General features: G+C 51.6%; 1 protein-coding gene and 1 long non-coding RNA gene across 5 annotated transcripts; one reads left to right on the top strand and one right to left on the bottom strand.

Moving 5' to 3' along the window:
• The first annotated feature begins 39 nt into the window (after positions 1 to 39).
• LOC135425960 (uncharacterized) lies at positions 40 to 6,313 on the top strand. Its single transcript, XR_010435808.1, has 2 exons — positions 40 to 1,793; positions 2,444 to 6,313. It is a non-coding gene; the product is annotated as an uncharacterized LOC135425960 (long non-coding RNA).
• LOC135425951 (protein DDI1 homolog 2) lies at positions 4,767 to 26,942 on the bottom strand. 4 transcript variants are annotated; one of them, XM_064678801.1, is made up of 10 exons: positions 26,753 to 26,932; positions 22,039 to 22,168; positions 20,847 to 21,077; positions 18,839 to 18,965; positions 16,917 to 17,044; positions 16,261 to 16,389; positions 15,424 to 15,527; positions 14,826 to 15,015; positions 10,998 to 11,060; positions 4,767 to 10,904 (listed from the first exon to the last, which is right to left on the bottom strand). In XM_064678801.1, exons 1-9 carry the CDS (start codon positions 26,888 to 26,890, stop codon positions 11,044 to 11,046), a joined length of 1,194 nt encoding a protein of 397 aa, XP_064534871.1. In that variant the 5' UTR covers positions 26,891 to 26,932; the 3' UTR covers positions 4,767 to 10,904; positions 10,998 to 11,043. The 4 variants fall into 4 exon arrangements, with proteins under 4 accessions (XP_064534871.1, XP_064534868.1, XP_064534869.1 ...); XM_064678798.1 differs by lacking the exon at positions 10,998 to 11,060 and having other exon boundaries at positions 26,753 to 26,935; XM_064678799.1 differs by lacking the exons at positions 4,767 to 10,904; positions 10,998 to 11,060 and adding an exon at positions 12,802 to 13,016 and having other exon boundaries at positions 26,753 to 26,942.
• Between the last annotated feature and the right edge of the window lie 371 nt (positions 26,943 to 27,313).

Raw genomic sequence — 27,313 nt, 5'->3', positions numbered from 1 at the left:
GACCGCCCCGCCGGCGACACGGGACCGGCCCAGCCGAGCCCAGCCCGGCCGAGCGGAGCCGAGCCCAGCCGAGCCCGGCCTAGCTTAGAGAAGCTGAGCCGAGTCGAGCCCGGCCCAGCCCTTGCCCGACCCAAATGGCGCCCGCGGGGCCCCTCAGGGGCGAGGGGGTGGAGGGGCAATGGCGGTGGGACCCTCGTGACCCCGTGAGGGAGACGGCGCTGAGCCCCTCATGAGCCACAGAGGGGATTGAGGGGGACGAGGGGAGATGGCGTTGGAGACGGTCATGGGATGTGAGGGGGAATGTGACGGGAGATGGCACTGAGTCCCTCTTGAGCCAGCAACAGGGACATGAGAGGAGATGACATTGGAGAGGTGAGAGGAGATGAGTGGGTGAGGGAGATGGCACTGGGGACAGTGAGGGACGTGAGGAGAGATGGTGTTGGCTCTCTCATGAGCTACTGATGGAACGCGAGGGGAGATAGCATTGGGGACAGTGAGGGGACATGAGGGGAGATGGTGTTGGGGACAGTGAGGGGGGATGTGAGGGGAGATGGCACCGGGTCCCTCGTGGCTCTGGGCTCTTTGAGGGGACATGGGAGGAGGTGGTGTGGGAGACAGTGAGGGCATGAAGGGAGATGGCACAAAGTCCCACGCAGCCCCAGGCTCAGTGAGGGGACATTAAGGGAGATGGCACTGGAGACAGTGAGGGGACATGAGGGGGGATGGCTTTGAGTTCATTATGTCCTTGACCTTGGTGAGGGGAGATGGCATTTGGGACCCTCATGACCCAGTGAGAGGACACGAGAGAAGATGGCATTGGGTCCCTCACAGCAAGGAGGGATGTGAGGGGGGTGAGGGGAGATGGTGTTGGGTCCCTCACAGTCACCTGAGGGGACAGGAGGGGACAGGGGTGTTGGGTGCCTGCTGAGTGGACACACAGTGGGTTTGGGGACACCAAGTGAGGTGGCCACCAACCGCCCAGCCTCTGGCTTTGGGGTGCTGGCCTCAAAGGAAAGGGAGATATTCTGTGGTGAGGGAAAAATGGGGAGTCCACATGGCACCCCACCATTGTGGGCTTCAGCAGTGCTTCCTTCAGTCCCCCTCCAGCAACTTGAAATAGGGGATCTAGCTCTTTGTTGGGGTCCATGTGCTGGGTGGCACCATGGATCCAAAAATGGGCCACATTAAGTGTTGCTTCAGCCTAAACCTCCATCGCTGGGAAAAGCTCCTAAGAAACTCAGATACAAGTCCTACTTGCCATCACAGGACAGAACCAGGAGCTGGCACAAAGGCTCGATGGAGGGGGGTTAAATAAATAAAAAATAATAATAAACTCTCCTCCTGAGATTGAGGTGAAGAGTTGTGACTCGAGGCTGGCTTAGTGCCTGCACCCGACCCTGGAACTGAAAATGGAACTGAAAGTCAAAGCAATTAAAAAAGGAAAAGCCAGCAGCTCCCCAGGAGCACATTCCCTGCCATTCCCACCCCTTCCTCTGTAAATAACCTGCTGGCAGGGAAGGAAAGGGCTGAGCAAGGACTTGGATAAAGAAACCACACCAGGCCAAACCTGCTCTTTCCCTGCAGGAACAGCCCAGCCAGTTAAACAGCTTTGGAAACCATGGGAGAAACTCCCAGGGAAGGGAAGAGAGCGCAGCTCTTTAGTGCTTGGGTTAGAAGTGAGCCAAAGCAGAAAACTCTTTATTTTTCCAGCTCCCCACCAGCCTCTAGAGAAGAAGAAACATTTTAAGTGAGATCCGAAGGATAAGAGCTTGTCTCAGCAGCTGGGGAGGAAGGTGACTCTCTCCTACTGAACTGGGGGGGGATTTGAGGGAAAGGACCCCCCTAAAACCCACACACAACTACTCCACAGCAGTCCTGAGCATGAAGCATCCAAGCCTGATCCCCAACAAGTCACTGGAGAGACTAAAGTCAGCTCCTTTTAAAGCAGCCCAACAGATCCCACACACTGTTTTATTCTTTGCTGGTGAATTTTAGGATTTAAAGCATGAAGTCTAAGGAAAATGAGCAACACCAGCAGGCATGTGCATCCATTTGCATTCCTCATCGCTCCAGAGGCACCAGGTGCAGCATCCACACCTGTATAATCCCATGGGGGTTGGAAGGAGATGATCTTTAAGGTCCCTTCCAACCCAAACCATTCTGGGATTCTATGGTAGGGCAGACTTCCTGGTCTCCTGCAGCTTTCCTGGATGCTTTGAATGCCCCAAGCATTTTACTCCCAGTAAAATGAGTTGGTTGTAATCCCTTAAAGCACCCACCACACAATTAGGGATTTACATGGAAAATTCCTCACTCCCAGCATTTAGACAGCTGCCATTCTCCTTAGACAAGCTTGGGAGGCTCCATCCCACTCCCTCCACATGTTGGGCTGCTTCCCACTCTCTTCCCAAGAGGTTTTTAACTCTTTGCTTATTATTTGCAGCCTGAAGTTGGCATGAATAACGTGATCCACAAGGAGAGGAGCCACTGGGCACTTGTGACAGACAGAGAGTGAGGAAGGACAGAAGGCTATCACCTCCTGAGCAAGGTGTGTTACATGCAAGATGCTCCTAAGATACTACCTAATGCAGTGCAGTCATAGGGCACTTCAATAATGCTGCCAGTGATCCAGGCAGGAAAAAAATTAGTATTAGGAAAAAAACACAGAAGAAACCGTTGGCTTATAAGTGAACACACCTCCATTTCCACAGCCAGGCACAAGTGGTTTGATTTTAAACCTCGTCCCATTTCCATTTCTTAACAAAGGGACTGGGAAACAGCCACTCCTTTGGCAGTGGCTGTTGTGAGGGATTTCAATCACCAGCACTCACATCCTTGTGACTCAGTGCTTTACTGGCAATCATGACAGCACCCTGTAATTAGTACACGTGGTTGTCAGAGGCAATTATGTCATAGTGGAGTGGTTACACTTCCAAGGGGTCCCTGCACCCCCAGCATGCCCCCAGGGAATGAGGCAGAGCAGATAATCCATGTAAGACCACAGTGAATCAAAAGCCGGGCTGGCCAGCAGGATTTCCCAAATCCCATTCTGGTGACAGACGTGCCCAAAAAGTGGTTCCCTTGGCAAAGGCACACCAGGCATGCGCCCAGACCATGGGACTGCAGAGAGGCCGGGCAGGGCTGTTGGGAGGCACTGCAGAATTCCTGAGCAATGGCTCGGTCACGTTCCTTCTGCTGAGCATTCCCTGAGTGTTCCGGTGCAACCCTCACCTCACCTCTCTGCACTCTGCTCTTAGCGCAGCCTCAGCGCCCACGTGACTGCTCAGAAAACCCTCAGCTGTTATTTTTAAACTCCAGACCTCTGTGGGGAGTTTTTAGGGGAGACCTCTACTCCTAAAGGCCCACAAAAAATAACCAAGGAAAACACACCGACCTGGAGCACCTTTACATTTATTGCACAGGGTGTGATCGTCTCTTGGCTGTATAAAGGCTGCAGATTTCAGAGTGCCAATACCCAAATTCACAGAATCCCAGAATGGTTTGTGTTGGAAGGGACCTTAAAGATCTTGTTCCACCCCCTGCCATGGGCAGGGACACTTTCCACTAGCCCAGGTGGCTCCAAGCCCTGTCCAACCTGGCCTTGGACACTTCCAGGGAGGAGGAGGCCAACCTACCCTCCTTCAGCTTTCATTCCCAATTCAGACTGGGACAATCCCAAATGTGAACACAACCATAACTGTGGTTAATTTTCACTTTTATATGTTACCAAAATAAAACCATCTTCCTCAAGCAGAAAAAACAAGGCCCAAGTGCTCAAAACAGTTTTGAACCAGGGCATTTAGTCTTTAAATCATCTCCCAGCAGAAAAAATCACAGTGAACGCTTTGGTCAATGTATGATGAGGCTGTAGCAACCCTCACATCAAACCCTTTCCCACCCTGAGAACAGGATTCAAAATGTAGTTTTGCCTCTTAATTAATGACCTCATGACACTAATGACCTCACTTGGCTCTAACACTGCCAACAGCAGCACATGCAGAGCTCTGAACATGTTAGGAAACTACTGCCAAATTTGTCACAGCAACTGATTCATAACCCATCGTGTCTGTGTCTCTCATCTGGTACCAACACTGACAACTTTTGATAGCGAGGACTTAAGACAGTCAAAACCTCAGTGTTGTCCCAAGGAAAAGTGCAAGTTTTTCCAGATCTGAAGAAGGAACTGCTGCTCCATGAGATGCTATCTTGGGGTTTGTCACTGCGCCCCAAGTTTCAGAGGAGGAATATCCTCTGCTCCTCCCTTCCAAAACCTGTTCTCTCACACTAAGAGAATGGGACTTCAAAAAAGTTATTTCTAACTACAACTGTCATGAGCTTTGCGGGGATAGAAATGCCAATGTTTTTAATGACCCAAGAAATTAAATTCCAGCTCCAGGAAAAGAAAACCATCTCCTAATCAGGCTGGAAATGAGGTATTTAGGCAGGAGACAAGGAGTGCCTTATTCATTTTTTCATCAGACAGAGCTGTGTCCAAGTGCTACATTTTGTGTTTATTCTCATGCTCTTCCACTTCCAAGTCCTGCCTGAAGGACCCATCAGCCCATCCCCAAAGAAGGGGAATACAGGAATTTCTCATGCCTGTTCTCAGGCCCTGCCAACTGGAATAATTTTACCCACAGATTTCTACTTGTTACGTTTAAAATGACATTTATGTTAAGGAAAATCCACTGGCTTTGGCAAAAAAGGCAGAGAAGGATCTGAGTGCAGAGCTGCTGGCCTCAGAAATACAGACAGACCAACCAAGCAACATTATGATAAAGTTTTTATTCATTTTTTTAAATATCAAATTTTCTTTACACATCAATTTTGTTGATAAACAGTCCCCCGATATTAAAAAAAAAAAAAAATCAAAAAAAGAATCAAGTGTGTATTACTCTGGGCAGAACCACATCCCACTGGTGACACACCCACTCTCCTCCCTTCAGCCGCCTGCGAGGCCGCAGCGTGTTCAGCCCACGAGAGTCAACAACACAAACGCAACCAGCTTTAGGATTCCTGAGTATTGATTCCCTCAAGTTCCCTAAGTGAGTCTGTAAAACTCTGAAGCTAAAAAGCATCAAAGTGTGACCCAAAGGTACATTTGGATCACAGACCAAGCCTCATCTACACAGTGCAGGAAGAAATCTCTTGAACACTTCAGAGGGGAATGATGTACACGAAACCGACCCCGTTTCCCAAGCTGACTTCCGAGAGAGGCAGGCAAAAATACCTCTGGATTTCTCCTCTTTGAATTCCTGTTAAAGTTCTGGGGAGCTGTTTGGCAAGAAATCCAAGTCTGGTGAAGAAACCTCTAGGATCTGCTTCTCCTTTTGTCAATGGCATAGCATCTTAGAGAAGACTGAAGTTAGCATTCAGCAAGTACACTTAAATATTGCTACTTTTGAGGAGAGGATGGCAAGAGGGAGAGACAAAGACAGGAAGAGAGGAACACAGAGAAGGTACAAGATTAACAGTCCTGGAGACCAAGTGCCTATGTAGAAAGTCAAACAGATGCAGCAACGAGGCAGATTGTCAGGGTAACAGCACAGCTCAGCTCTGTCCAGCAGCAGGAAAACATGCCAGGGACCATCACCAGGAATAATCCCTCCTCTTGTCAGTCACTTGTGCCCAGAAACTTCCAGATTTTGGGATTTCACTAAACATCCCTCTGTGCTCACCTACGGCCTTGCGTAGAGAAACACATGCTCAGCAAAAGGCCAAGGCCATTGCTTCCATATCTTTAAGGTAAATAATACATCCAAAACCAACAGTGGCTCCAGGGAACACCCAGAAACAATCTCTACAGACCCACCCGGTCCCACAGGCACTGGCAGCTTCACGAAGCAGCTTCTGAGCGTTGCTTTACTCTCTAGAGCAGGACTTCATGGTGAAATCCATTTGCTGATGTGACATTAGGACACTGGAGCACCGATTAATGATGAGGGGGAAGAGAAGAGAGCAAAGGTCTGATTTTAGGCCAGGACACACAGCTCTTTGGAAACCTGAAAAGCTTTTGGTGGTACCTTTATCCCCTGCTGTAGCCAACAAGCTGTAGCGCTCTGCCATCCCTCCTTCCATAGAAATATTCCCACTTTGTGAGCCAGGTCAGCACAGGACCAGCGAAGGGATTGCTGGAAGCTGAGCAGAGGACGTGTGTGTGCACACAGCAGAGAGGACACACATTGAAACAAAGACAACTTTTAGACAGCGTTCGCTAAACACACATTCTATTACATTTTATTTTAACCTTAAATACTCACCACTGCCCCAATTTTCTCCTAAATCTTGCTCCTAAAAAAATTATTCACTAATTCAGCAGCGCATAGCCATTCACTCAAAGCAAGGCTCGGAAATGAAGAGATTTAAATCACCAGGCTTGGACCTACTTGATAAAAGTTTTACAAGTATTTATCAGTTGGGGGTCAGGGTTTGTTTCTAGCAGTTGAGAGTTACCCAGGGAATTCTAGCACTATGGATAAATGCTTCCATACAGCTTTGGCAGGAGGGCGGGTTTCAAAACTTGTATTTGACAAGGAGTAAAACTGAGCATTGAAGCAGACTGGCTGATGCTCTAAAGCTTTTACAGCGTAAATTCCGTATGCGCAGCCTAAGTCGCCGTGGCCGTGAAACCAGAGCCTGTCCCCAGCCCGGTGCAGAGCAGCAGCTCCTAAAACAGAAAGGGTGAGCACAAGGGGCTAACATTGAGGAGCTAACATGAGGAGCTAACATTGAGCAGCCAACATCTGATGCTCTAAGCAGCTGGCAGTAGATCCACATGCAGACTAAAGGTGCAGGTTCAGCTCTCCTGCATCCAAGAGGGCCAACCTGTACCTGCTACCTGCGTTACTTTGCTCCCAGGACCACCTCACCCAGCCCCAGGGCACAAACTGGGAGCAGATTCAGCTGTTTGAAGTCACTCTGGATCTGAGAGCTGGAGCCTCGTTGCTGCTGCTTCTGATAGTGAACCAGATGCAGATGGGAACAGGTCTAATATATTCTATTTCCTAAGGCTTCTAGAGACCTGACGACACTACTCCTGTACCAGCACAGGTGCTGCCCTTCACAGAGGGGCTTTTGCTGATTTGAGGTGCTCACTGCAAGAATATTAAACCAAACCTTCAGCAGGGGGAACTCCACCACTCACACGGTGAAGACGAGAAAGCTGCAGTCTGGCCTCAGGAACTCATTTTGAGCAGAGCTCCAAGTGAATCGCTGGATGCTGCTCAGGCAGGGGGTTCCCAGCCAGCCAAGCACTGCTTCCCACACGGAGCAACACCCGCTGCCGGCATCACAAGCAGAGGGATATAAGCCAAACCTGTCTGGGAGCTCCAGGCCTGGCTGGGACTGCCCCAGCTCAGGGAAAAGCTCCCTTTGACAGTGGAATGCCTTAAGGCTCTTCGTTACTGTAAAGGATCTCCTGGCTGCCCACGTGTCTGAGACGAATCTGACACCAGCGCTCACTGACAGCAGAAACTCTTGCAAGGTGACAGATGAAACCAAATCTGGGTTGGTTTTAAATGCCACCTGCATGAAAACAGCCCAGCACACATGTAGGAAACCTGCTAAAGCAACAGGGAACACGAAACACCAGGACACAGGCCTGAGACAATGACAACACCACATGGAAGCCACAAACAAAAACACGTGTCTGGTGCTGCTGAGCCATCACTCCACGTTCAGCTCAGCGCAGCAAGTTCAAGATGAACACCTGACACAAAGCCACTTCTGAGATTTGCAAGTGGGACTAAATCAAAGTTCCTACTTAAATTTTGGTTTCAGCCACACTTTCCTTCTCCTTCCCCAGCCCCAACAGAGTTTTGGGGCTTTGCAGAGCATCATCCCCCCAAAAAAGCATCTGGAAAGGGCTTCCTACAGCACAGCCTCAGTGAGGCCTCACCACGCAGGGACTCCCCAGGGGTGTCCCAGAAGGCCACGACGGTTGTAGCACAGAAGCCACGTCAGTGCATTTGTTTCATGAACCCTACTGGGGAGCCCTCGCTCTTGAAGAGGTGTGAGATCAGCACCCCCAGCTCAGAGGCTGATCATCCCCAAACATCCAGACAAACCAGTGCAAAGCAGATCCTTCTTCCAATCACAGCCCCTCTCAGAGCACAGGGAATGCAGCCACCGAGATGAAGTTCATTCCTCCCCGGGCAGAGGAGGATTTGGAGCCATAACACATGGTTGGTTTGTTAAACAAATTCGTTGTTAAGGTTTTGCCTTTAAGTGGTTGAGCTTGTTCTTTCTGCATGGGGGAAATGAGATGTGGGCAAGGCTAGAAAAAAATGTCAAATACTCCTTTTCCCTCCCCCTGTCCCCTGCAATTAATACCAATGCATCTCCAAATAAGTTAAAATGTCTCTTTAAAGTTTTGGTAGCACCAAATTCTATCCCTTCCCTTCTTCTATCCCCATGTTGTAAACTGGAACACACTGGCCCAAGAGCATCACAGAATATTCTGGGTTGGAAGGGATCCACAAGGATCATCGAGTCCAACTCTAAATCTAACCAGCTTAAAAGGGTTTGGCAAAAATAAGCATCAGCCTTCCCCGTGCACACACAAAAACACACTCCCCAAAAAACCCACACCCCTCGCTCCTCTAACAAAGCCTTTTATGTCTGTGGGCATCTACACATCTTTAGTCGCTGCCAGGATGGTTTCAACAGCTGGATTTTGGGTTACAAAGAGCTACAACAAATCCAGAGTCCGTGTGGACTCCACGTGCACCTCCCATCCCATGGCCAATTCCTGTCACAACCCACTTTGCTCCAGACAGGGCAGTGAGCGCAACGGCTTCTGCTTTTTATTCGTAGCACTGGAGCTTATTCTAAAATTGTACATTTAAATAACCCAGTCATTTTAATCCAGTATGAAGAATTAAAAGCTATTCTGTCCACACAATGCTAGGATGTTTTCTTTCTTCTCAAAGGCCAAATCTATTAAGTAAAACAGAAGAGACAAGTTACTTTGGCTGCAAATAATTAAAAAATCTGGCTCAACATTCTGCTCATCCATTGTGGTGTGTAATTGAGATACATCCTGTAGAAGACCCCCCAGCCAGCTCCCTGTTACGTGGGAACGACGATACTCTTGGCCAGCAAAATGAGAAGAGCAAGATCTGCATTTCCATCCGCTTGTTCCAAGGCCTCGAGAGCCTCCCGCGGGGTGAAACCAGCACTGAGGATCCGGTCGACATCAGCCGCAGGGAAAGCAGGGGCTGGAGTGGCACCCGCGGCCAGTCTGGTGCAGGCAGCTGGTGGGTTCAGTGGTGGCTCCTCACACCCACCCTCAGGAGCAGCACTGCTGCTCCTCCCAGGCGCTCCCGGGAACAGGCCCTGCGTATCCTGAGGTGCGCCTTCACCCAAAGCAGGTGTGGAGGAAATGGGTGTGTTTTGCTCCAAAGTCGCACTAGCTGGACTCTGAGAAGCTTCTGCCAAAGCCTCCCCCTGCTCCAGGCTCTGCTGCTGCCCAGGTGTGGCTGCAGAACTCTCCAGGACCAAATGGCTCTTACCTGGACCCTTCTGCCTCCCTAGAGCCCCCTCCCCGAGTGCAGGCTGACCATGACCGATGGGCCCGGTGCTGACGTGCTCTCTGCTGGAATCACAGGGCTGGCTCCCCTCAGGCCTCACCTCGGGGCAGAAGCAGCTCTGTTCCTGGCTCACTGGATCTGAGCCTTTCTGCTCACCTTCAGGAAGCCCCTTCTCCACTGCTGCTGGCTCTCTGCGAACCATTTCCAGCTGGGAGACTTCTTCCGAGGCGAGAATCTTACATTCCCCTTTCCGACTGATAACCAAGAGTTTGTGAAGCTCTTTCAAGGCTGATGCCAGAGGGAAACATGGCTCTTCTGAAGGTCCTCCTGTGTTCAGCTCGTGGATGCTGGAGGGGGAAGAGCTGACTTCAGCCACCAAATTAGACAACTCTGCAGGAATTTCCCCAGAGCTTTTAGACTGCAGGACATCACCGGTGGGAAGCAGAGCCCTCGAGGAGGACGGAGACTTCAGCAGCTCCACCTCCATGGAGAAGGCGTCCGAGCTCAGGTCAGATACACGTCTGTCGTTGGTCTGCTGCTTCTGCTCCCTTGCTGAGCTCCGCACTTCAGCTGCATCCTGCTCAACTACATCGACTTCCATGGAGGCTTCCATGTGCACACGGGAGGCTGACAGCTGGATAATCCCTTTCGCACAGGAAAGACCTGCTCTCTCTAGTCCATCTCTTGTTTCCAGGGGAGGATCTTCTGGCTGGTTGGCTTCTGCCACAACAGGTTTCTCAAACCCACCAACATGGCAAGGAGGTTCTGGGTCAGTTGTCTCATTTTGCTCCTCCAGATGTTCCTTTTCTGGCTCTTTGCACGTCCGATGGTCTATGGGAAGCTCATGCTCTTGCTCCTGCTCCGAAGGCAAACAGACATCTTCATCCTGCCCATGCTTGGCAGCAGTGTCAGTCAAATTGTCTTTTGTCACTTCCAGAGGATGTTCCTGACTGTGATCTTGTCCTTCAGCATTACATTCCTTTAAAAAGTCAGCAATAAATGTTTCTTCGAGTGTCTTCTGTGAAAGGCAAGCTGGATTGGAGCAGGTTGCCTCCCCGGTGTGGGGAGACGGGTTATTTGCCAAGGAAGAGCTATTGGAAAGATGCTCTAACACCAGAGGATGCTCTTTTTCCGGGATTATCTGGCGTTCAGGTGAAGAGTCAAAAGTCTTGACGGCTCTGGGATGAATGGGCTCTGCGAGGCTGGATTCGGATGAGCAAATTGAAGCAGGGGCAGAGACAGAACGATCAAGTAATTGATTTGTGGGATTACAGATCTTGGAATTTAGTCCTGAAGACTGGACTGGATTTTGAAACCCATCAGAAGCTGGTAATGAGGGCATTTCCAGTGAGGTAGTTTCTTTGTCACTATTCTCTGGAGAAGACAGAAGGACAGGAGCAGTCAGGACACGGCAGAACCACCGTTTGCACCGCGGCAGCACAAACCGGAACGGGTGGCTGTAAATACCTGGTCTGTGGCCCACTCCAGCTGCAGTAAACACACACTACATGCATCAAGGCTTCCGACGTTCTGTTTGGATTAGGAAACAAACACACCAAACTCGTGTTAGCATTCAGAGCACACACCATGCACAGTCACAGCCCTGCTCAGCTCCGCTCCCGACTGTCCAGCGTGACAGTGTGGAGGCTGCAGGAGCTCCTGCCTCCCAGAAGGATTCTGCCTGGGAAATTCAGTACATCGAGTCATGATAACTCTGCCAAAGAACAATTTAAAGGTTGCTCTGTACTGTCTGTGCTGCAGAGCAGTCCGTGGGTGATGCTACACACTTGGTAAACCACACACGGCACAGGGCATGCATCTACTGCTCTGTTTTCCCTCTGGCTGGAGGTACTCAGGAGACATGTTTCAGGGATATGAGAATTGAGATGGCTACACCATTCTTGGGTTGTGCTCCCAGCAGTGCCATCACAGGTAAGAGAAGGCGAACCAACACCAGCCTGCTGCAAAAGAGTACAGATCCAAAGGGGAAAGAAACCCCCCAAAGGAGCTGCTGACGAGGCTGGGAAGAGCAAAGCAAACGAGAAACAGGCAGAAGCCAAGCCCAGCTCGCTGCTTCCTTCTCCCCATGAGACTGGATGAATAGCAGATGTCTACCAGTAGCACCACACACTGCTCTGGTTATCAGGAGAGGTTAAAGAAGTGACCTTATCTTGCTGACAGTCTAATCTAGCTGAGGTATCAGCACTCTCGTTAAATCACTCACCCGACCTTTGCGGTCAGATCAGTCCTGCCATCACAGCCCTGCTCCTCCCAGGTCACACATCCATATTTTGTGCTGCATGAGCTCCCTTTCCCCTCCCAAATTCAGTGGTCTTAAACACTAGTTTTCCTGAAGTCTTTCCCTTTCTACAGGAGTACTGGGGCACAGCTCACCACGCCCACACCTACAGCCAGGATTCCCTTTAAATTCCACAACATGGAATCTGCCTTTCTCTCCTCAGCCTCTTGTTCTTTTATTCTCTGTTAACTACTGGTGCAGTATGTGCCATGATACCACTGCTCATCTTTCCTAAGGGAAAAGCCTTGTGACACAGGATATGGATACAGATGAAAACCAGAGGGATCCTTGTTTCTGTGTGGAAGGATTACGTTCTCACTCTCTGTTCCCAAACCAACCCTTTAGGAAGGAAGCAGAACTGTCCTTTGACCCGTTGGATCATTAATGAGGGTCTGATCAAACCCGCCAGGGAGTTGCATTTAGGCAGCAGCAGGAGCTGTTTTTCTGCCAAGCACTGCTCTGTGTCATCCTCCTCCTGGGGCATCTACAGGAGCTGAATCCCAGCCCCATCAGGGATATTGATCCAGCTAATACCAGGAACAAATTCTTCCCCACAAAGTGCACCATCAGGGATAAATTCCTCTCAGGAATTTAAATCAGGAACAGCCCAAGTTGTGTGTGGTGGCAGCAACTTGGACTGAGGCTGCCTGGATGAAAAGCTGCATATGGGGTGACCTGCCTGGCTACACTTCCTTTTTTCCTCCTCAAACAGCTCCAGTTTTGCTGCTAGGTTTGTGAATCCCCCATGATCACCGAGTTTTCCAGTGATGGGAAATTGGCACAAAAGAGCATAAAGCCCTCAGAGATAAATGAGGACGTGGAGGATCTGGATGCCAGTGAACCACACCAGGGCTCCACCACCACCTCAGCTGCCTTCTGTAGGTCTGAACCACCAGCAGGTCAGCTGACAGAAGTCATGAGGCTCCCTTAAGTGGGCTTCAGGGATTAAATAAAGCTCAGGGATAATCCAGGTGCATTCAAAATGAGCACTTTAATAGCCTCCAGGTGCAAGCAGCCATTTGTGTTGTACCATCTCCTGGAAGGCAGCAAAAATTCCAGCTCTTAGGAAAGAACACACATCTTGTGGCGAGCTGAGCTTCTGTGGTGCTTCATCTTGTTCTCTTTCTCTCCTTCTTCCGTTTCCTGTTCTTTCCTTTCTTGGTTTTCCTGGTACCACCTAGCAGCAACTCAAGTTTTGGAAGAGAGAGAGAGGGAATGTGCTGACATTTTAGGATACAGCCAACAAATGCCTGTGGGCCAGAGGCTGGTCCTGTGTCAGGACTGTCACAGTCAATCTGAACACGACCCCCCCTTAGTCCTGTGTTTTGGTGTTCTGTGAGCATGAAGTGAACACACAACATGCATTTCCTATTCCCATAAATCTTTTACATTCCTCTAGGGCTCAGCATCAATGGAAAGTGGTCGAGTGCTGATTAGGCTGAACAAAGCCATGTGGTCCTTAGAACTGTATGAGGTACATAAGCAGCTTGGATTTAAGTCATTTCAGGCACTTCTTTTTCAAACACTCAACTAAAATGTTTTTATTGTAAAGACTCATAGTTTGAGCTGAGGGTTGCTTGTTATTCGACCCTTTCAGCAGAGAACTAACCCAACCAACTATAATGTCTCATCCAAAGTAGAGATATATTCCAAAAACCAACTCAGGCTCCATCAGGCTCCAGGTTTTAACAGGAAAAGAATTAATATTTACACCTGTCAGGTTATGGGAAAGAGACACGAGCTCAAGGTACTGAGCCCGAGTTTTAGAGACATCAAAACCTGACTGGAATGTCAAATATGGTTAAATATTAATATTTAAATATAGTTAAATATATATAAATATTAATATCTAATAAACAAAAATAAATTTAATATATTGTTAAATCTTGTTATCTCACTTCAATCTTAAATATGAGCATGCTAGAGTCTTAAAAAATTAGCAATAAAAAATGTTGAATCAACTTTATCAGCTTAAACCTGACCCAGCAAAGAGTTCTGCATGAGTGTAGAAAGTAGAATTTACTCTGTGCTTCCAGAGGGAAAATGAGCAGGAAGAGTCAAAGGTCTCCATAAAACACTTGGATATAAAATGTTATCTTTAAAAGTTTTGGAAAAGCCTAAGAAATACACTCTGAGGTATTCACAGCTTCCCTGTAACAGCAGGGAAAAAATAATGAATTCTTCCTTTAGCCAAAAGCTGAATTAAGGGAGGAGTTGAACAGAAAATGTGAATTTCAAACCGTTTGGCTCATAGCTCAGCTTTCAGCTCTTTTGGCTGAAAATAAAATTACTTCACTAAATTTTGCAGCCACTGAAATCTTCCCTAGCCCAGGCACTGCATCTGTGCAGCATTTGGATTCCAGGGGCACCAGGAACAAAACTACGGGAGAGTTCTCTTTGCAGATCACATTTAAGGCTGAGGATGCACATAGGGACGTGAATTCAGCTTTTGAAATTTAGAGCAACTACAAGAAGCAATTCCCCCTCCGAGGGCACGAGCACCATTCCAGGGAAAAATGCTGCAATAGTGCTGTTTCTAAAAATTGCCATGAACTTTTGTCACTGCCACAGCTGCTCTATTTTTCCACAGTGCAGCCATTAAGAGCAGGATTTGGGAAGCCTCCCTAAAGCTGTGCTTACACGAGGCTGCTGAAAAACCACAGCTGAGCCACGGCCCTGGCAGGCACTACAATGTGACACCACTGACCGGGTGTCACAGACAACCATTCATGTCCACACCTCAAGGACCAGGAAACCAGGGCAGGTGGGAAGCTGCAGGGAAAGCACCAATTAAACAGCAAACCCCCTCAAGTGCCTTCATGCAGGTTTTGCTGTCCAGAAAGGAAGAGAGAAGTGCACTTGGAGCAAGAATACAGCCCCTTCTCTGCACCCTTTGATGCTGCTCCCCAGAGCTGGAAGGGGAACTGCTCACAGACATCCCGACACTCAGCAAAACAACATGCAGGCTCCCACTTCAGCTGGGCTCCTCCTGGTACCTGCTTCCTCCACGGATTTCTGTATTGCTTCTGCCAGCTCCTGGTCCGCGATCTCCTCGGGCCGCACGTCCTCGCGCCCGGCGCCGTAGGCCAGCCGGGCACACTCCGGGAGCTCCCCCTCCGGCAGGAACGTGGTCTGCGAGCCCGTCGTGCCGATCACCAGAACATTCTTCTTGAGATCGATGGAGCACTGTGGAAGAGAGCCACACGTCAGGGGCCTGAGGGAGAGCCAGTCAGGTCCCAGAGACAGGGGAGAAACAAGGTGAGACAACCCGACTCCAATGGGAACAGTTCCCAGCAGGTAACGCTGGGCCAGGAGCATCAGCTCGAAGCAAAGGGTCCTGTCTGACTCGATTTGTAATAAATCATTCAGTTATAAAGCTTTGAGCATCTCTGATCAGAGCAAAAAGCTTCAGGCAGCAGCCAGGCACCCTGGAGCTGTCCATGATGGATGTAGTGTACGTGCTTCCAGGATAGAAGATATTCCAGCATCAACCCTCTCCAGGAAAACCCTACTGAATTGACAGGCAGGCACTTATGTTGCACTTTGCGCTTAACTTGGAAGAGCCAGTAACTGTTTCAGAAGAGATTTTGATACCTGATGCCTCTTAAGCATATCCAGTCCTAGGAGCATGTCCATGGGCTGCTCTTCCAGGATCGAGAAGGAGCACGCCAGGAAATCCCCTTCAATCTGCACCTGAGCTGAAACACAAGGGAGAGGAGTTACCACTACAGCACAACAAATCTGCTGGGGAAGGTCTGGGCACATCTGAAACCAGAGCTCTGACATACTGCTCTGGTCACAGAAAGTCCAGCCCTGTGCAAGCCCCAGGGACTGCCAGGCCTGTCACAGTCCCAGGTTAATTATTTTAAAAGCTGACATGCTCAGGAGCCTCAAGTCCTGCTTCTCTGACCCTCCAAACTCAAGGGGCTGTGAGTAGCTCATTAGAACACAAGCCTAAGCAGCAACAACAGTGAACAGAATTGATTTTTCAGTAATAAGGACACTCGTCTCCATCCAGAAAAGCTACACAAGAGCACAGAGAGGCTCCTCTTCCCAAAGGAACAGCACACACTGCACTGTGCTGGAGCCCTTCCTGAGCAGCTCTCCCTGCCCAACACTCCCACCCCAAACAAGAAAGGTCTTGGTGTTCCACATTCACCTCGGGTTTTGCCCCCAGAGAACGTGTTCTCTACACCTGCAGGAGCTGGGGACTCCCTCACCTCCAAGTGTTATGGTAATTCCACTAAAATAAAGCATTAAATGAGACAGAAAACAGAGTTCTGTGCCCGAGACAAACAAACACATTTGCAGATGCACTTTGATTTTACTCTGTGGGAGTTACAGCACCCAACCAGACACTCCTCAGTGCCAAGACTATGGGAAATGCAGTCAAACCCCTGCTAAAGCTGCCCCAGAAATGCCAGCACTTACCTAAGTGCACTCTGCCAATGATTTTCTGTGTCCCTACGCCCTTGGCGATGCCGGCCCACCGCCGATCCACCAGCCTCATGATGTTGCACCTCTCAGCACAGGCCTGGCTCATGATGGTCATCTGGGCACCTGCCAGCAACAGAATTCCTGCTAAATCCCCATCACAAATTAAAATTCTCTCCTGGAAGAGCTCAAGATCTGGCACTCAGCAGCAGCCCCAGGGCATAAAGGCTTCCTGGGAATCCCACTGTGCTGACCTGGCTGCCCACACACGGATCAGCACTGACTGTTACTGCACAGATGGAACAACCCCAAGAACTTCCCCTTTAGGGCTGTGGATGGGAACCACTACATTAAAGGCGTGTGAAATCCCCCTGTCTGCAAAATGAGATAAGACACACACACATATGGCAGTGACCTTCCAGGAGTGGGAGCCCCAGAAACTCTCCCAGGAGCCCTGATCCGGGGTGTTCACACGCTGCTTCTCTCAACACTTTGCTCTGCTGCCCTTAAACAATGCCCAGGCTGTGCTCAGGTGCTTCAACATCTTGTCACGTAGTGCTTTATTACGGGATTTCTGGGGAAAACTACTGGGACGTTTACTGTCACCCTCAGTGAGGGAGAGTGTGGAGAAGGATGAAAATGGGGTAATTCACCTGAGTCCACAAAGGCTTTCACGGGGTGCCCGTTGACTTTGCAGTTGATGTAGAGCATCACCACCTGCCCGAAGCTCTCGGGCGCCTCTTCCATCGCTATCGTCATGTTCTCTTCAATGTTTTGTTGCCTGAATTTCATGGAGAGAGAAAAATCAGAATTTCTACCAGCCAGGCCTTGTAACATCCCTCTGACCCACAGACAGACCTGGAAATCCCACCTGCTGCCATCCACCTTACAAACACACATTTAAACCACGGCTTTGTTAGTAAACACAGACCCTGGAGCTGAGGGATTGCTAGGAATGATCTTGGTGTATTCCAGAGATGCCAAGCTGCTCCCCAGCAGCCACTGTGCCTTCCAGCCCCTGCCTAACTCACACCACAGCTCCTGATGAGCTTGTGTTGGCCACGGGAACCTGCCACCACAGCGTTAACCCGGAGGAGTCTCGAGCAAAAACCCGCGTATTCGTTAGTCACACCGAGGGCACAGGGAGATGTTGCCAGGAGCTACATCCCTGGAATCCCACACAGCAGCTGAACATTAAAATCCTCCCGTTTCCCTGGTATCCTTCCTTTTCCAGGCATAGGAAGGGAGGGAGGTGAGCAAAACCACAGCGAAAATGTCACCACGAGCACAAGCCCTTGGTGTAAATTCAGGCCGAAGAAGAAATGCTCTTCCAGAAGCCCCTCATGGCCCCCAGGACAATCTTGGAAGTGATGGCTATCCACACTGACTGCATCTCCCAAAAAAGGGAAAAGGGCTTCTATTTTGATGCCATTTCATTTTTCACTAGGCAGGCTGTGAAATCTGGGGACTGCTCAGCCCAAAGTGTTCCCAAACAGCTGCACAGCCTTGGGCACATCCCCTTTATCTGTCCCTCATCTACAGAGAGAAGGGAGGCATTCCTGTGCCTCCAAGCAATGTTTCACTATCTACAAATGTCTGGTTTCTGCATTGCTGAGCATTTATCCAACACCAACAACTCTTATCACCACTGAATTTTGTTCTTACCAAGGATGAGTCTGTACCAGAGAGATACTTGGTTATCGGGGCAGGGGGGAAACCACCAGCCATGTCCTGACTCAAGGATTTATCACTCAGTTGAAGAAATCAAGCCTCAGCTCAAAGCAATTACATTTGGCAGGCAGCAAGAGGGAGGGAGCTGATGAGCAGAATGTGTTTCTGCAGAACATTGCTCCGACAGCGGTGATGTTGGAGACTGGAATTAGTCAGAGACACAGAAGAACTAGCAGGATGTGAAACCAAACCTCCAGGGCAGCTGGGAGAAGTGACGCCGCGTTGCTGTGCTGAGCTCAGCCCAGAGACCAACGCTGGCCCAGCCCTCTGCTCACAACACAGCTGAGGCGCCCCAGGTTCCACCTCTCAAGAGCAGATGTGCCTTCCACAAGCGCTCCAGTTTCAGACTGGACCAGCACAGGCAGCTCCAGGACATCACACACATGGACAGAAGTGCTGCCACCTCATATCATGGAGCCATGGAATGGTTTGGGTGGGAAGAGACCTTAGAGACCATTCTACCCCCTGCCATGGGCAGGGACACCTCCCACCAGCCCAGGTTGCTCCAAGCCCCGTCCAACCTGGCCTTGGACACTTCCAGGGCTGGGGCAGCCACAGCTTCTCTGGGCAACCTGTGCCAGGGCCTCCCCATCCTCACAGGGAAGAACATCCTATGCTCAGCTGGACACACTTCAGGGATGGGGTGCACCTACACATCCCAAATCCCAACCTTCCCATGTGCTAAGGTGGCCCGGAGCATTGCCCTGCAAGCGAACGTGCCTTCATACAAGGAGTGTGTTTAGATTCTGCCTCCTCCAAGGAAAAGCCACCATGGATGGCAGCACAGAGCAGTGTTTTCCCCAGGGAAGATCCCCAGAACCTGCAAAGCACTTTGGTTTGTTACCTTATGTCTTCTTCTATCTTGGCCTGTGCCTCGAGATCAAAGGGGTCAGCGGAATAGAGTCGGATCCTCTCCTGCTCCCGCCGGGCTCGGTCCTGCTGTTGCTCCAGCAACACCCTCGTGAATTTTTCTGTGGGAACAAAGAGATACAGAAATGCTTTTTACTGGAAATTACTCTTGCAAATCAAATTCTGGCACAGCAAATGCTTCCTTTGATGCCAGCTGAGGGGCAGACTCGGCAGCACACAGAAAAAAGCTTCCTCTGAGGGCAGCACGGATGGACCTCAAAGGATTGGGGGCAAATTTGGGAACCCGCTGAGATGAAAAGCAACTGAACAGAGTTCGTTCTCCTTGTGTCCCTTCCCAAACCCTGCCCAATCAAACTCAATTTCCTGGCACATACATTTTTATAAGGGAAAAAAGTGAAAACCTCACAAAGACTAAAGGTAAAACTTTCTTTAAACCCAGGGAAACCAAAGCCAGAGATTATAATCCATAAAGATGAATGCCTACCACTGGAACCTAGGCTGGACACTAAGTCTAGATGCACATTTTAAAACCACAGCTTTTAGATCCCCACTTTTTGGATGGTTTCTGACTATTTTTCACTACTTGGGTGGGATCAAAAAGGACGTGCAGTCCATGGAGGTCTGTACACGAGGAGGGTTGTGGGTTTGCTTCCAGGGATGCAGTTCCCAGGAAGCAGCTCTGCCTCAAGGGCTGTTACATGCTCAGGGAGGTTGTTTGGTACGTTTTGCCATTTTGATTTTTGAAATTAGGCTTCTGTACAGCAGGTGCCTTCGTCCAGCACAGCCACAGGGCACAGATCCATGTGGATATTTGGGAATCAGAGCCGAGCTGAACTGGATCTGTGCCCAAACACCGAGAGGAGCACCTGTGCAGCAGGACAAGGGCATAACCAGACCAAACCGCTTCCTCCTGAGAGCCCAGAGCAGCCGTTTGGGACTGAAATGGACATCTGGCTCCAAGTTTGATGTGCACAGACCAGGCAGAGCAGCAGAGGAGCCACTTTTGAGCGTCTTGGGCTTAACCTCTGGTTTCCTGTGCCAAGAATAGCAGCTCTGCTCAAGGTGATGGGAAAGACTCCCAGCAAGAAGTGTGAAGAAGCCCAAGAATGCAAAGAACATGGTTTTAACTCTGGATATGAACTAAAGCCAGAATTAAAAATTAAGTAGGCTGACAATATCCATGGAAGTTTCTTTCTGGCTCCCCTTAACAGAGGGAGATCACTCAGCTGTAACACTGAAAGTGGGAGAAGTCTCCTGCTAAAAGCTCCTTCTCTTCACTCATTTCTCCAAACTCAACAGGATTTATTTCCCAACTAACATCCTGCAGAGGTTTAGAAGCACATCTGCATGCCCAAAATTCTGCTCTTTCTGTACCAAAAGGACACCAGAGTTCAAAGCTTTCATTACAGGAAGAACGAGGGACCCACATCAGCTACTCACCTGCAGAGAAAGTGAAGGGCATGGTACAAGGCTTCAACTGTGCCCAAAACACACGGACACTTCCAAGATTAACAGAAACTTAAACATTTATGATTATTGTTATTGAAAAAGTTCCTGAGAGACACTATTTGTGTGTTGCTTTTCCTCTCCCTTTCTGAGGCTCACTTCCACAGCAGCCAATAACTACGGACAGAGCTGGTTTTGGAGCATGCTGCTCCCTGCTGAGTCCCAGCAGGCTCTGGCATGCAGCAAACACACCACCTTTATTGGAAAATGTGCATTTGGGAGTGTCTTAGTGAAAAAATCAGGAGCTGAGTCACCCATGTTCACAGACACCTGACTTATCTGCGCATCTGGTATTTCTGAGCAGGGGACAGAGGATATTAAAGAAGCCGAGCAGGAGAAATACACCCAGAAAGAGAGGAGCTCTGCCTTGAGTGCTCCCAAAGGCACCTTTCATCCACAGCCCCCATGAGCCTGCAGCAACCCCAGCTCGTTAAACACCCCTGATCAGCCCTCCAACAGCTCCGAGCCCGACTCACCGAGGTCCCCGCTCAGCAAGGCCTCAGCCAGGGGCGGGTTGCGCTCCTTGAGCAGGGACAGCTCGTGGGGGTTGGCCAGCAGCATCTCCCGCAGCAGCGCCGGGTTGTCCAGGCCCTGCGGGAACGCCGGCGCATCCGGGGGCGACGGGCGAGGCCGCTGTGCCGGGGGCTGGTGCTGCTGCGAGGACGTCCCGGGCACGGCGATGCTGCTGAAGTCTATCCTGGGCAGACCTGGAGGGAGGAACACCACAGGTGTCGTGGGTACAACCCGCTGGAAAACCACGGGGAGGATGAGCTGCCCTTAATGCTGCATTAGGGCGGATCCCGTGAGCAGCAGCTGAGTCGGAAGCGCAGCCACGGCCCCGGGTTACTGGGTTAGGAACGGCGCGTTTATGTAACTGGGCTCGTCTGTCTGCCCCATTTTTAATCCCCTGAAATGCACTTGCTGACTGGTTATTCCCAGCTTCACAGATGTGAATCCCTCATGGAGGGACCGCAGGGCTAAACCCAGTGGCTCCAAGGAACTTCGGAGTCTCTCGGGTTAAAAAAAAGCAGGGGGAAAAAAAATGTAGTACCATTCCTGCAGACCTGCATTGCAGGTACCCATCCTCCAGCTGAGGCAGGACCAGGACCTCAGCCATGCTCCCACACCCTTCTCAGCCAGTGGCACCTTTTTCAGGGATATTTTATGAGTGGGATTTGCTAGGAATGGCTGTGGAAGGCAGGAGAGAGGCACAGGGCTCCACTCAGACATTCCCGGAGGAGCCTTTCACGTGTACACACAATTGTGCCACTGGGTTTGGTAAGATGGGGCTTCTCAGGGAATTTGCCACAGGACGGTTTAGGACACATCCACAGGCACTGTTTCTGGGTCTGACATGGCTGTGCCATCATGCCCAGTGGGAAGGGAACCAGTGCTCATAGGAAAAGTCATACACCTTCACCAAAACTGTTCTGGACCCTCCTGGCTGCCTCCATATTTCCCCAAAACAACAGTAAAATGGCACTGGCTTCCTCAGGACAAAACAAACATTAAATTGGAAGCCCTTTAGCTAATTTAAAAGGCCCTGTGCCTCATCCCAGTCACCTTCCCTCCCTCACCCAGTGGGGTGTCAGACACTGACAGGAGTTGGATAAAGCCCGAGGAACCTCTGCAGGCTCGGAGCAGCAGCTGGCACGGAGCCTTCCTCACCTGGGAAGCGGATGGAAGGCCGAGGCTCCACCGTCTCCTTCTGGCGCAGGATCACCACGTCCCCGTCCTTCAAGCCATAGGAGGCCAAGGACCTGTTGTTGTCGGTCAGCGGCCGCTCCGCATAAACGATCTGCGCGAGGGGGGAGCGCCAGGAGAGCCACCAGCACCACAGAGCGGGCGAAAACCAAAAACATGGCAAGATGTTACTTTTCTGTAGGGAAAAAAGCGCTCCAGCAAATCCTCCAGACCCATGTCAAGCTTCAGAAGGGAAGATGTGATGTTCTCACAGGCCCGGCCAACACCCCTCGGGCACGGCAGGGCCTCAACATGTCCGTGGTTGGACAGCACAGGGTTGGACTTGCTGAGATCCAGCACACCAAAGAAGGGCTGGTCTGCCCTGATTAGAGGCCAAGATCATTAAGGGAAGCAAGCCTTGACCAGGACTGTCTGCCCATGTTTCCAAACTCCAAACTCTGCGATTACACAAGTCAGGGATGTTTTCTGCAGTGTGACCTGCCCCCAAGACAGCACCCACTGACCCTGGGCGTGCCGGCAGCACCGATCCGGGCATACCCATGGATGAGCCAGCCCAACATCTATGATCTCTGCCTCTTCCCACAACACAGCTCCCCAGAATAACCAGTTCTACAGGGACCTCAATCATTAGCTCAGTGCTTTCCAGTTCACTCCAGTGACGTAACTCTATCCACACTCAGAGCACCCAAAGGCTCTGCTCAGACTGCCATCAGTCCAGGGTGGGAAACTTCTCGTGACTATCAAACACAAAGTCACATCCATTTCTATTTTTGATAACCTGACTTAATGAAGAGTCTGCACATTAAACACAAAAACACTGAGATAAAGGTGAATAATCCCCATTGGACCATTTCCATTAACACTGGACCTGTAATACCTACAGAGGCCCTGAATCACAGGGAAGTAGGAAAAGTAAAATAAAGCTGGGCTTTATGGGAACAAATATTCCCAGAAATGGTACCAGCCAAGGCAGAGGTTTCTGTGCATTCTCTGGAGCACAGCGAGATCAGGTGGATCGGTCCGACCGATCCTGCCCCTGGCAGGAGTCCAGAGCAGGGAGCACCAGAGAACTCGGCCTAAACCCCTCGGGACCATGATCAAATTTCACGTTTACCATCTTGTGTAGCCAAACTGTGTCTCTTTGGGGCTGGAAAAGGCCAGTTCAGCAAGAACACGTTCACCACAGGTCGGGACTGGCCGAGCCGCATGGGAGAAGCTTTCTCAGCCCCGGCGTGGCCACAGCCCTGATGCTATCGCAGGGAGCAGATCCAACACGCTCCCAAAAACCCAACTGCTACGTGTCCTAAGGTCTAGACTACAGCCTTCCATTGCTTCACTCCAGCGACTCCAAAATCTTACACAGACTCTCACTGTGACATTCGAACAGCAGAGACCCACCACCAGCAGCGGTGCCAAAGCAGGGTAAGGCAGGAGGAGCACCAATAACCAGAACCCTGCAGGACAGCAGCCAGAGGCAGCAGAACTGGGGGAACACACGCGGTGGAAATGAGCATAAGCTTCCCCTACCTTCTCACTGATACCACCCTGCAGGTACTGCCCAGGCTGGGTCCCTCCCAGAGCCCCTCGGGCCGGGGCAGCGATATTGAGGTGCACAGTCCCTGCCCCACACGGCAGCACCGGATAACCAAGGTCAGCCCGCGCTGGCAGAGCCCCGGCACAGCTCTCACGTTACCGGCCGGGGTCGGCGCTGCCGCAGCCACAGCGAGCGTGTCATAAATCCCAGCTGCACACCCAAATCTGGAATGGCAGATTCCCTGCGCAGACACTCTGGGAGAGACGAGTTAATCAGTCTAAGTGAGGCTTTACCTCTGTCGTCTTGCTGGGATTGGATTTATGAGCATTCGGCCTCACATCCCAGACAATGAATTAAGCACCCAGCACTCGTGGTACATCCATTACAGCTCGGATTAATCCACTCCTGACCCCTTCTGCTCCACTCCTAAAACAGATTGGATTGTGCTGCCTCTTGATCATCTGGTTTGTGGTTGTTTTGCAGGCTCCAGACCTGGGCTCTTCTGGAGGAGACTTGGGCAGGGATGCAGGCACTGATGGATTCATTGTGCATGATGAATCCATAGGGTAGAACCTCCTCATGGAGCAGGGAACCCCACGCAGGAGTGCTGGATACCACCAGCAGGCAGCAATCAAGCCAAACCCAGAACCCATCAAACGTTCCTGAGCATGGCAGAGGACAGGACATGGAGGGCACAAAGAGAAAGAGAAACGAAGGGAATGAGGTGCTGCCAGAAGAACATGGCTCTGCCAAGAGCCTCCCTGTCCCTCCCCCTGAAAAGCCACGGCCTTGGTGCATGGAGGAGACCATAGGAAGCCCAATTATTTCCCCTCTCCTCACCCAGCTCCTCTTATCACCACAGCCACAGGCGCCGCCTCCATTATCTCACACTGACCTCAGACCCCTCACAGCTCCCTGCTCCACCCCAACCGGCAGCACCCGGAATTAACCTCCCAAACCAGCAGGGAGCAAGGCTGGGATTAACCCTCTTCCACACACAGTAATGGTTTACTCCACCCTGCATGACCCTTACAATGAAATTCATCCTCTCTTGTGCCAACACAACACCTTCAACGCAATGTCCATCCTGGTTGTGGGAAAAGGGCAGGAAACAGCTGAGTTTGGTAGATGTAAAACTGCCTGTTTGTGGTTTGAGAATGCAAAATCCTTCCGTACAATGAGCTGCATCACTGATAACTTGCATTTTTATAACTTTCACAGAAACACAGAATCATTTGCGTTGGAAAAGCCCTGCCAGCCCATGGAGTCCCCCCTGTGCCCGATGCCCACCTTGTCCCCCAGCCCAGAGCACTGAATGCCATGGCCAGGCCTTCCTTGGACACTTCCAGGAGTGGGGACTCCAAACCTCCCTGGGCAGCCCCTGCCAATGTTTAACAACCATGAAGAAATTCCTCCTGATGTCCAACCTGTTCTCCCCACTAAAGATCCTCAGAACACCTCACAAACACTGGGCAGAAGGAGCAGAGAGAGGAGCAATAAATAACTGCCTGGAAAGCACGGCACGACGCGGCGCAGGATGATGCACGAGAGGCAGATGGAGGAGCAGAAGGAAGGCAGAGGTGGCTACAAAAGCGCAGCACTGCTCCCGTCCCATCAGCTGGGGGGGAACAACTCAAACCAGGGAACTCCGGGCAAAAAACAAGCAGAAGCGACCCCTCGTTCTCCTAAACCAGACCTGGAGCTGCAGGTCCCTGTGACACAGGGGACAAAGCTGACAGGCAGGAGTTTGTGCTCCAGTTCACGCCTGGAGATGTCAAAGCCACTGAGGAGTCCCACATGTAGGGGCTGTCCCCAGATCTAGGACGTGGACACAGGATTTGCTGGAGCACAGAACCTTTATGTGAGGGGGGGGTTTCTCTCTTTCTGCCTGCCCAAAACCAAGAGTTCTTCCTCTAAAGGAAAATTCACCTCACCTGGATTTTCTACAGTTGCTCTGAGACTTTCCCCTCAACACCAACCTCCCATTCTAAAATTTCCCCTGCTCTGAGACCACTTCTCCCTCAACACCAACCTCCCATCCCAAAAAACAAGGCTTGCCCAAGGCAGAGGGAAAGCCAAGCACCATTGGGAACCTGCTGGATGAGGACAACTCCAACTCCAGGGCTGCTCCTGCAGCAGCTCTTCCAGCGCTGACTAATCTTGGCTTGGCTGGAAAAACACTTTGTTAATGGGGACTGGGAAAAGGCTCGGGAAGCAAAAGCCACCACCAGTAAACTCCAAAAACTCTGCCAGGCAGGGCCAGCGTGAAGAAAAGGAGCCAGCCCCGCCCTGCCCAGGAAAAACCGGGAGGAACGGCCACAAAAGTGGGACTGAACCCAAACTATGAGCAAACCCCAGAGGGACGGACAGATGGCCCAGGGCCGCCCCCACTCGCAGCCTCCCGCGTGTTTTGGCAGCGAGTGAGCCCCGAATCTGGGCTGAGAGGGGGAATATTTGCTGGGAAAACCACACGGATGCACCCGTCTGGTCCCCGTCTGGTCCCCACACCTGTGTGGAAAAAAGGGAGGAAAAGCCTCAATGTGCCCTTTCGGCCCCAGACCAGACAGGGCTTTGATGGGATAAACAAACCCCTTCCAAACATTTCAGATCCGTTCCCGAACATTTCAGGGGGTTGCGGATTCCACGGGCCACCACCTTCCTCACTCTCCGACTCCCTTTTCTCTCGTCCAAATCCTGCCCCGTTTAAACACCAAATTCCTACTAAACCTCAATAAAAACAACAAACCCACGTTATTCTCCCCCCCTTTCAGCCGCTCAGCGGGAGCAGACCGAGCCTTTTCCGGAGGCACCAAGTCACCGAGCACTCGGAGCCCTCTCCCGAGGGGCAAAACGAGGATTTTGAGGGAAAAGCGACGGAGGCGAAGGAGGGCGGCGGGGGAGGGCCCCCGACCCTGCCCAACGATCCCCAAACGAGCCCCAAACTCCGGATCCGCGGGGCGGAGGCTCCGGGGACCGCGACCCCGGGAAAGGGGGGGCACGGAGCCGCTCCCAGCCGGGGGGACCCCGCCCCTGCGCAGGGCAGGGGGCGCAGCCGCTCCCACCGGACCCGACCCCGGGGGCACCGCCCGGGGCCCTCCCGGGGGCGCCGCCGCTCCGAGCGGCGCGGGGGGGGCAGGCCCTGACCTGGCTCTCGGCCGCCGGGATGCCGGACTCCAGCTCGCAGAGGGCGCGGAAGTTCTGGAGCTCGAAGTCGGCGTCCACCTGGAGGCTGAAGGTGATCTCGGAGCGGTCGCGGCGCAGGCAGAACACGGTGAGCAGCATGGCCGTCCCCGCCGCCGCCGCCGCCGACAAGCGCCGCCGTCGCAAAGCGCCCGCCCCGCCGGGCCCGGCGCCGCACGTCAATCAGCGCCGCCCGGCCAATCGGGGAGCGCCGGCGGGGGGAGGCACCGCCCCCTCCTCAAGCCGGCACGTGGGAGGGGCCGGAGAGCCCCCGGGTCCCTGTGCCCGCCCCGGGTTCCTCTGCCCGCCCCGGGTCCCTGTGTCCCCAACGGTCCCCGTGTCCCCAAGGGGTCCCTGTGCCCGCCCGGGTCCCTGTGTCCCCAACGGGTCCCCGTGTCACCAAGGGGTCACTGTGCCCGCCTTGGGTTCCTGTGCCCATCCCGGAGTCCCTGTGTCCCCAAGGGGTCCCTGTGCCCTGGGTGTTCCTGTGTCCCCAGGTGGCCCTGTGTCCCTGGTGGTCACTGC

This window comes from Pseudopipra pipra, chromosome 22, assembly GCF_036250125.1.
Source record: "Pseudopipra pipra isolate bDixPip1 chromosome 22, bDixPip1.hap1, whole genome shotgun sequence".
NCBI lineage: Eukaryota > Metazoa > Chordata > Aves > Passeriformes > Pipridae > Pseudopipra > Pseudopipra pipra.
This window is presented reverse-complemented; position numbering and strand designations above follow the sequence as displayed.

Coding starts and splice junctions, on each gene's coding strand:
- LOC135425951 (XM_064678798.1), bottom strand. CDS start 26,890: ATGCTGCTCACCGTGTTCTGCCTGCGCCGCGACCGCTCCGAGATCACC. Junction 17,045..18,838: donor AAGATAGAAGAAGACATAAG/GTAACAAACCAA, acceptor CATGAAATTCAG/GCAACAAAACATTGAAGAGA. Junction 10,905..14,825: donor GAAATCCGTGGAGGAAGCAG/GTACCAGGAGGA, acceptor TGTCTTCTCCAG/AGAATAGTGACAAAGAAACT.